Genomic DNA, 10,905 nt, shown 5'->3' with positions numbered 1-10,905 from the left:
ATATCATATCTTCTGGGCCCGAGAAGCAGGCAGTTTAATTTGGGCATGCATTTCATCCAAAATTCCGAATGCTGCCCCTACCCTAGAGAAGTTAAGCACAACAAAGTCAAGGTATTGGAGTGGCCATCACAAAGCCCTGATCTCAATCCGAAATTTGTGGGCAGAACTGAAAAAGCGTGTGCGAGCAAGGAGGCCTACAAACCTGACTCAGTTACACCAACTCTTTCAGGAGGAATGAGCCAAAAATCACCAAACGTATTGTGGGAAGCTTGTGGAAGGCTACCCGAAATGTTTGACCCAAGTTAATCAATTTAAATGCAATGTTACCAAATAAGGATTGAGTGTATGTAAACTTCTGTCCCACTGGGAATGTGATGAAAGAAATAAAAGGTGAAATAAATCATTTTCTCTACTATTATTCTGACATTTCACATTCTTAAAATAAAGTGATGATCCTAACTGACCTAAGACAGTAAATTTTTACTTGTATTAAATGTCAGGAATTGTGAAAAACTGAGTTTAAATGTATTTCGCTAAGGTGTATGTAAACTTCAGACTCAAATGTAGTGGGTCAAATTGTATTCACAATCAAGGCTGTAGCAAAACACAGGCACATAGACACACAGGCACAGACAGACACAGCAACAGGTTATGTATGTACGATATTTTGATATGTGACATGTATTAATGCCAACATAACATGCAAAACAGGCAAGCCTGTTTGTTTTTTTGGGGGCAAAAAATGTGGGTTAGGGTTAGGGTTAGGGCTCAGCCCCTCCTGTGCTAAATGACAGGTCGCCACTGCACTCTCTGAATTAATTTAATTCAACTACTGAAAACCCTCCCACTTGCTGGCCAACAGATTTTCTCTGTAGTTTCCATTCAATAGGGTTTTCAGTACATTTGTCTTAAGCAATCCCTTTCAATATGGTGTACCTTTAACTATAATTTTGTGGACAGACTCAATAGAATACATGGAGAGAACAGATTCAGAATAGATGGATTAATGAAAGAATGCCATCTATGCATCTTCGTCTCTGTTTCAGCAGCAACTTGTAGATTTTAAAATAGCCTGATCTTGTAGATTATTTGGGCACATTTTAGGGTTGGAGAACTTTTATTTGTATTGCTTTTAAAGCTATAAAGTAAACACAATGAAAGCATGTATGAATCATTAAATAAACGGGTTTGGAGAGCCTTTACGCACAAAATATATTGATGAATAAAAAATACAGTGGTTTGATTCATCCTGAAATATATTAAATATTGGATGGTGGAAAAAAGTGTACAATAGGGGTTGAACAATGGTCCTATAAATGTAACCTAAATCCTCACTAATCATGGAACTGTACGACAATGGTCCAGTCGTTGTGAACCGTGCGTTAGGCTCCAGGTTTAAACTGCTACCTGGTCTGAGTTCCATAATTATTCAAATAGACTACATGTCCCAAATTACTGCACAACGTTAGCCTAAAATGATCCACTAATGCTAGCAACCCTCAGGAACAACTACACGGACGTGACAGAGAAAAGAAAGGTAAACAGAATGGAATGATGCAAAATGTAAACTACAAATTGAAGAAAACTAACACTAAAGTAACAGTTATAAATGTATGTGTGTATTACTGACGGTGGCTCCCGATAGTGGATAATATATGACATGATACACAATTTAAAATAAAATTGAGAAAAGCCCAAGCATAGGCTATAATTAAAACATACATCAACTCGGCAGGTTCAGCCCTACAGAAGCCTATAACTTGGGTGTTCAAATTTCATCCATGCAAATGACGAGGGAACACAATTAAAATGTTGAATAACGGCACAGCTGTATATTCTAGCCTATTTCACTGTGGAAAAGGGGATGCCACACGGGTCATGTTTATATAATTTTCAGTTTGCTTCCATATGGCTAGTTTCACATTTGTCTACATGGTTCCTAAGGAAAAACAATCTAAAACAATTGCTATGTGTATTCACAATCCCCTTCTCCTAACGGACTACTTATTTTCCTAGCTCTTTTATATTTCTCTTATCCATTTATAAATTACAGTGCATGGAGAATGACATTATTTCTGTCAGAAAAAAGAAAGTAGATGCTTTCTCTACTGAGAAACCGGCAGGTTTGCTCGACCTTATTCATGGTTTCTTGGCGCATAAAGGTGGTGGGATTATGAGGGAATGAAGTCAAGGTCAGAATAGGGTTAATCTGTAGACACCTCCGCCACACCTTCATTTCTTACATCTCCACCCTGAGCCAATGGGTGAATAGCATGCTATTCTCATGCTTAAATTCAAGGTCAGAATATGCATAGAGATAAAAGTACATAAAATGGAATTACTTTCCATTTGCGTGTGCTTACCCTGGGTTGGAATTGGGGCCAATGTGAATAGCACATCAATGCAAGGGCTCCCAATCATCATTACTAACATCAGCCATTTGTCAAGCAAAGTAAAACTTTCAGAAATGATGGTACAGCCAGTCTATATTTTCCATGTTGATCATTACAAACTCTTGTATTCGTTTATACATACTGTAGATAACCCATGATTTAGGTTGATGATTGATATTTCCAAAATAAAGGAAATCACACACAAAAAACACAGTGGTTTAATCTTGTACTTTTCATTTTTATTATTCAATTGACAAGAGAAATTCATGAAATATATATAAGTTACAATTATTGTTCATCACTTAACAAATGTTTACTTATTCTGTCTCATTCTCTATGTACAGTAGGCCTCAAATTAAAATGTAGTCTGGTGACTGATGCAGCTATATGCTGTAGAAGATATTAAATATAAAACCTAGACTTGACTAAGATAACCCACATGGAGCCCTTTTTTGACCAATTGTGTGTTTTGATACATACATAAATGATTATAGCTCAACAAACAATCAACAGAGATGAAGGGCAGCTCTCTGAGATAGGACTGACAGTAGCAGAAATAGTTCTAAGTAATCATACTAATAATGATGATAACATGAAAATATACAGTGTTGTAGATTACAGATGCTTTTCATTGTTTTCATACACTTTATTTATAGTGACTTTAGAACTAAAATAAAGTTTACAGCATAATTGTAGGTCTACATGGTGGTTTTGAAAAGTACATTCACAAATGTGAAGTGTACATTTCCTATTCAATTCTGTTATAGTGGGCTTCATGTAAAGCTCGACACCCTCCACCCACATCTTGATGAGACATTTACAAACAGTATCTGTTTCATGTACATCTTGATGAGACATTTACAAACAGTATCTGTTTCATGTACATCTTGATGAGACATTTACAAACAGTATCTGTTTCATGTACATCTTGATGAGACATTTACAAACAGTATCTGTTTCATGTACATCTTGATGAGACATTTACAAACAGTATCTGTTTCATGTACATCTTGCCATAATTGCACGTTGCAGTTTTTCGGTGACATTGCTTTTACTTCAACAATTTATTCATTATTCATTATGAAAACTTTGTCTACAGGACTAGAACTGTGTTTAACCCATTTTTAACAGGAGGCCAGTCTGTTAGACGCACGGTATATTTTTAAGACGTGCATTCTGATGGTTTGATTGGCCATTCCGTAAATTGCAGGGTTTATCAATGGTGTAAGCAATGTATAGTATAGTGACATGATGATCCGAAACTTAAAAGATGTCCCACTCATGTCAAATCTACTTTGAGCAATTTCAAAAAACCCTCCAATAGAGTAGTTTATTACTGAAAGTAAATGAGGGAAGCACGTTTTCAGTGCTTTGACCTGAGATTCTTTTGAGGATTTCAGACAGACCCTGAAAATGTGTGCATATGAGAATATAATCATGAATAGCTGGGGGATCATAATGAAAGCTATTAGCACAAGTCCTACAATACTATGGTAAGATGTGGGAGAACACGCATTTTTGACCAATTCAAAATTGACACAAAACAATTTAAAATGTATGAACCTCCCACAAAACTTCAACCTCAAAGTCAAGCAGAAGTACATCAGAAAGAGAGAAAAAGGATATAGCCATGCCAATGCAATAAGTTTACAAATCTTGGGAATAGACATGATGCTGTGATAATGTAGTGGATAACAGATGGCAACATACCGGTCATATCCCATGACAGCCAAAATATGAAATTCAACCGCTGCATATGTATGTACCCAATAGATTTGTATTAGACACCACGGCAATGATATCTCATATGTCTCAGACAAAAGTAGAATCAGAGTAGAGGGAAGAAATCCAGTGCTGCCATAGAGTCCGTTAGCAGCTAAATTACATATGAACACATACATGGGTTGATGTAGAGCTCTCTGACAGCATATCACAGCAACTAGCAGAAAATTGAAAGAGATTATCAAAATATACAACAACATAAATATAGAAAACTGCAGGTACTTGTTTTTTTCCATTACAGCATACGCAGTCATGGTAAATACAGTTACAGATGTGTTGTCCATGTTTGTCTTGAATTCTGAAAAGACAAGAAACATTGCCTTTATACAACTCTGCCTTCAGAAAGTATTCATACCCCTTGACTTATTACACATTTTGTTACATCCTGAATTCAAAACGGATGAAGTATATTTTATTCTCACCTATCTACCCACTCTATTATGACAAAAAATGTGCAAATGTATAGAAAATGAAATACAGAAATATCAAATTTTACATAAGCTACCTCAAAAGTTGGGGTCACTAAGAAATGTCCTTGTTTTTGAATGAAAAGCAAAATGTTTGTCCCTTAAAATAACATCAAATTGATCAGAAATACAGTGTAGACATTGTTAATGTTGTAAATGACTATTGTAGCAGGAAACTGCTGATTTTTTATGGAATATCTACATAAGCATACAGAGGCTCATTATCAGCAACCATCACTCCTGTGTTCCAATGGCATGTTGTGTTAGCTAGTCCAAGTTGATCATTTTAAAAGGCTAATTGATCATTAGAAAACCCTTTTGCAATTATGTTGGCACAGCTGAAAACTGTTGTTCTGATTAAAGAAGCAATAAAACTGGCCTTCTTTAGACTAGTTGAGTATCTGGAGCGTCAGCATTTGTGAGTTCAATTACAGGCTCAAAATGGCCAGAAACAAAGAACTTTCTTCTGAAACTCATCATTCTATTCTTGTTCTGAGAAATGAAGGCTATTCCATGTGAGAAATTGCCAAGAAACTGAAGATTTCGTATAATGCTGTGTACTACTCCCTTCACAGAACAGCGCAAACTGGCTCTAACCAGAATAGAAAGAGGAGTGGGAGGCCCTGGCACAACTGCACAACTGAGCAAGAGAACAAGTACATTAGAGTGTCTAGTTTGAGAAACATACACCTCACAAGTCCTCAACTGGCAGCTTCATTAAATAGTACCCGCAAAACACCAGTCTCAATGTCAACAGTGAAGAGGCGACTTCGAGATGCTGGCCTTCTAGGCAGAGTTGCAAAGAAAAAGCCATACCTCAGGCTGACCAATAAAAAGAAAAGATTAAGATGGGCAAAAGAACACAGACACGGACAGAGGAACTCTGCCTAGAAGGCCAGCATCCCGGAGTCGCCTCTTCACTGTTGACTTTGAGACTGGTGTTTTGTGGGTACTACCTGGTGTTTTGTGGGTACTAGTTGGTTTTTCAAGAGGTAAAACACACATAAATAAGATAAAACGTGAAATTGTCTTAATTTATTCTTCATCGAAATGACTTATTATTCTCAACAACCTTTAAATTCCACCTAGTGCAAACACTTAGTAAATATGATCTACATTAATCTCTTATCCATTGTATGAATGTGGTCATTTGATTGGTTTAATTAAAAGCATTAAGGTTCTCCCATGTTCCAACTAGCAGGGACGTCAGGGAACAATTACCTCTGAGAAGGAAGTGCATGTCATTATTCAAAATGGATAGAGAATTGTTAAAGGCCTGCTGCGGTCCAAAATGTAATTTCCTGTGTTTTACATATATTTCCACACTATGAGGTCGGAATAATTCTGTGAAATTGTGAAAATTATGATAATACCCTTTTAGTGTACGAACTGTTTGAAAAGCACCTGAAATTTCTACCTGTTTTGGTGGGATGGAGTTTTGGCCAAATTAATTATTTTTAATCTTTATTTAACTAGGCAAGTCAGTTAAGAACAAACTTTTATTTTCAATGATGGCCTAGGAACAGTGGGTTAACTGCTTTGTTCAGGGGTAGAACAACAGATTTTTACCTTGTCAGCTCGGGGATTTGATGTTGCAACCTTTCAGTTACTAGTCCAACGCTCTAACCTCTAGCCTACCTGCCGTCCCATGTAGACCAATAAGAAAGAGAATTCCAAACCGCTCTGCCAATAACAGCTCGTTTTCAGATTCAGTATTGAAAACAATCACAGTAAGGTACTTAAATGTTACACAGAAATGATTTGATAATGAACTAATAAAATGGCTTTAACTAACCTTTATAAATACACTATTTCTAAAATATCATTGTACCTTCAAACAACTTAGCTCCAGTGATCCCTAGTTATTGAATTAAACAATAATAACTCAACAGGAAATAATTCAAAACAAGGAAACAAATGTATACAATAAACACATTTTAAAGAAAATAATTAAAGGAGAAACCATAAATGAAGAGTTATTCAGAAAACGAAAATGCAGTGTGTGCATGATTTACCTGTTTCTGAGAGTCTGAGAGTTAAATAAAGGTTAAATTAAAAAATGATTAAATGTCCCTCTCAATCCAACACTGCCAGTGTTACACCTCCCCAGGTTGGCAGAAGTGAATGAAAATGTTGCATCAAGTGCCTTTTTGTTAAGACATGTAAAAACATGACGTCAGTTATTTGTGCAACACATTTTACTGATGTTGATTTTTCCAATCCCACAGGACACTAGCTGTAATCTGTATGTTCCTAGACACACTGTGTCAATAACACTTTCTGAAACAATGTCAAATATAGCAGTGACATATAGTGAAAAATATGCTTAACTGCACAAATGAATTGCATTTGAATTGATCAATTTATTTATTTCATGAGAAAAACATCTTGGTACAGGATCACACACAGTGAGCAATACTTTTGTTGGTTAGGGCCCTGCCATTAAAGGGATAGTTCGTTTTTTAAAGTTGTATCTTATGTTTGACTTAACAAGGGTGTTGTCGTTTGATCCAAACTGTTTATAGGTTTGGTTGCTGGTTATTTAGAAATGTCCAGGATTTTATAATAATAATAACTATAACAATTCATTTATTTGCATAGCACATTTAATACACAGAATGCAGCTCAAAGATTTAAATAATTGGCTAACAAACATAACAGGTCGATTTTGGGGGGAGAAAATGTATTCAGTGTGGATGAAAAAACAACACCCTAGGTCAGGGCAATTCATCTATATTCTTATGGGAGCCAAGTATTGCAAGTATTCTTCCGAAGAACTATAAAAAACAGCACGCACACACACACCATATAAAACACTTAAAGATCCCCTCCAGCCTCTGTAGAACCTAATTTATTACCTCATTTACTTAACAAAAGGCTCAATAGGTAGTCCAGGTGTCCTCTGACATGGCACAAGTGGGTGTGGGTCTTTTCTCTTTTGTCCTCAATTGCTCCTCTATTGTTCCCGCAATTGAATTGCCAAACGCTTAATTTTCGCAGTTGTGTCGAAACAACATTTTGCTTTTAAAAAATGTGACCGTTGAGTGTGTGTACTTTACTGTATTTATATTTGGAATATCGTTTTTTAACTGGAAAAGTAAAAAAAATTGCTGGAGTGTGACTTTAAGTAAAATTCCCCTGAAAACAAAGCATTTTCGCTATGATATTTACTGCCCTAACACACGGATAGGGATAACATGGACCAACCAGCAACCTTATTTTTTATTTTTGTGCTTTTGAATCTGGCCTTATTGCAATAAAATTTCAGTCTGAATGACGGATACTTTGAATATATTTTCCTCATTCATTGAAAAACATTTCATCCTCACTCACTCTTTGTTCAACAGACTGTATGTTGTAAATTTCAAAAACACAATGTTGACGGCTCAGTACATCACCGGGTCCAAGCTTCCTGCCACCCAGGACCTCTATACCAGGCGGTGTCAGAGGAAGGCCCTAAAAATGGTCAAAGACTCCAGCCACCCTAGTCATAGACTGTTCTCTCTGCTACCGCACAGCAAGCGGTACCAGAGCGCCAAGTCTAGGTCCAAGAGGCTTCTAGACAGCTACTACCCCCAAGCCATAAGACTCCTGAACAGCTAATCAATGGCTACACAGACCCCCCCCCCCCCCCCCTCATAAGCTGCTGCTACTCTCTGTTATTATCTATGCATAGCCACTTTAATAACCCTACCTGCATGTACATAATTATCTCAATTACCTCAACACCAGTGCCCCCGCACATTGACACATTGACTCTGTACCGGTACCCCCTGTATATAGCCCCACTATTGTTATTTACTGCTGCTCTTTAATTATTCGTTTTTCTTATCCCTTACTTTTTTTTAAAGTATTTTCTTAAAACTGCATTGTTAAGGGCTTGTAAGTAAGCATTTCACTGTAAGGTCTACACCTGCTGTATTCAGCGCATTTGACAAATAAAATTTGATTTGATTTGACCTAAGCTCTCATTTACAATAAGGCCCTAGCCAGGAAAGTAATGCTATATGCAGAGGTCACAAAGCGATATAGGCCTACAGTAATTTTAACCCCCTCAAACATGGATTGCCATTGTTCGCATGGCCACATTGGGTACATGGCTCCCTTCTCCCTCCATCCAGTTCCATCAGAGTTACATCAGTGTTGTCTGACGGGAGGTAATTACTGCGCTGTCCTCATCTGCTTCACCCTATCCTCCAGACACTGGCCACAGAGTGCTCCATTTGGTCGCAGTGTCCTTTAGGTCTCATCAGTGTGTGGTTTTTAATTGCTTTCCAGGGGATGAAAGTATCAAGTGGATAATGACCTCTGATAAACATGTTTATCCACTTTGCAGTTTGTCAGCGATATCCCAGAAGGTACTGAGAACCCTCCAGAATGTACACAACGTCAGAATATCCAAAATTGGATAGCAACATCTATAGTTGAAAGTTAATATACTGTAACTCTAAAGTTACATTCTCTTCATAATGACACTGTCCATACGTCATGTGTCAATTACTAGGGAAATCAAATCAAATGTTATTTGTCATGTGCTTTGTAAACAACAGGTGTAGACTAACAGTAAAATGCTTACTAACAGGTATTTTCCATCAATGCAGAGTTAAAGATAAAGATCAAAAAAATAAACGAGGAATAAATACACAGGGAATAATGATTAGCAATAATGAGTCAAAATAACATGGCTATATACAGGGAGTACCAGTACCGAGTCAATGTGCAGGGGTATAAGGTTATTAAGGTACAGTAGCTATGTACATGTTGGTAGGGATAACGTGACTAGGCAACAGGATAGATAATAGACAGTAGCAGCACTATATGCACTATATGTGGCAGCACTGACAATTTTCAGGACACCGCTTGGTATAGAGGTCCTGGTTGGCTGGCGGCTCAGCCCCAGTAATGTACTGGGCTGTAATCACCACCCTCTGTATCGCCTTACGGTCAGGTACCTTGCAGTTGCTGTACCAATAGTGATGCAGCCAGTCAAGATGCTGTCAGTCGTGCAGCTATAGAACTTTATGAGGATCTGAGGGCCCATGCCGTATCTTTTCAGCTTCCTGAGGAGGAAGAGGGGATGTCGTGCCCTCTTCACAACTCTGTGAGTGTGTGTGGACCATGTTCATTTCTTAGTGATGTGGACACTGAGGAACTTACAGCTCTCGACTTTCTCCACTACAGCCCCATCGATGTGGATGGGGGCGTACTCTCCCCTCTATTTCCTGTAGCCCACAAACAGCTAGTTTGTCTTGCTGATGCTGAGGGAAATGTTGTTGTCCTGGCACCACACTGGGCCCCCGTGTTGATGATTAGCGTGGCGGATATGTTGTTGCCTACCCTCACCGCCTGTGGGCGACCTGTCAGGAAGTCCAGGAACCAATTGCAGAGGGAGGTGTTCAGTCCCAAGGTCCTGAGATTGGTGATGAGCTTGGAGGGGACTATGGTGTTGAATGCTTAGCTGTAGTCGATGATCAGCATTCTTACATAGGTATTCCTTTTGTCCAGGTAGGTAAGGGCAGTGTGGAGAGTGACAGAGATTGTATCATCTGTGAATCTGTTGGGGTGGTATGAGAACTGGAGTGGGTCCAGCGTGTCTGGCATGATAGTGCAAAATAAGAGTTTGTTCTTAACTGACTTGCCTAGTTAAATAAAAAATAAAAAAATAAAAAAAGGTTAAATGTAAGTCGCTCTGGATAAGAGCGTCTGCTAAATGACTTAAATGTAAATGTAATAGTGTTGATGTGAGCCATGACCAGCCTTTCAAAGCATTTCATGGCTATAGAGCATTTCATGTGCTACAGGGTGATAGTCATTTAGGCAGGTTACCTTGGTGTTCTTGGGCACTGGGAATATGGAGGTCTGCTCCATATTCCGTCTGGCCCTTGCGAATGTTAACCTAGGTCTTACTCACATCGGCTATGGAAAGTGAAATCACACAGTACTCATGGAACAGCTAGTGCTTTCATTTAACTCGGTAGGCTTGTGTTGCTGAGCAGCTCACAGCTGGGCTACCATTAGTAATCTGTGATAGTTTACAAGTCATCCGTTGAGCGTCAGAGGATTCCATTTTAATCCTGTATTCACGCGTTGCCTGTATGATGGTTCATCGGAGGTCGTAGCGGGATTTCTTATGAGCGTCCGGATTAGTGTCCCGCTCCTTGAAAGCGGCAGCTCTAGCCTTTAGCTCAGTGATAAAGTCATACTGAGTAAAAGTAAAGTTATTAGAAAATGACTCAAGTAAAAGTGAAAGTCACCCAGTAAAA

At 38.2% G+C, this 10,905-nt stretch overlaps 1 protein-coding gene across 1 annotated transcript; it reads right to left on the bottom strand.

Moving 5' to 3' along the window:
* Nucleotides 1-3,373: 3,373 nt before the first annotated feature.
* On the bottom strand, nt 3,374-4,459 carry LOC129867793 (olfactory receptor 1496-like). Its single transcript, XM_055941292.1, has one exon. The coding sequence runs from the start codon at nt 4,457-4,459 to the stop codon at nt 3,518-3,520; it is 942 nt and encodes a 313-aa protein (XP_055797267.1). The 3' UTR covers nt 3,374-3,517.
* Between the last annotated feature and the right edge of the window lie 6,446 nt (nt 4,460-10,905).

The sequence above is a fragment of the Salvelinus fontinalis genome, chromosome 13 (assembly GCF_029448725.1).
Source record: "Salvelinus fontinalis isolate EN_2023a chromosome 13, ASM2944872v1, whole genome shotgun sequence".
NCBI classification, from domain to species: Eukaryota; Metazoa; Chordata; class Actinopteri; order Salmoniformes; family Salmonidae; genus Salvelinus; species Salvelinus fontinalis.
This window is presented reverse-complemented; position numbering and strand designations above follow the sequence as displayed.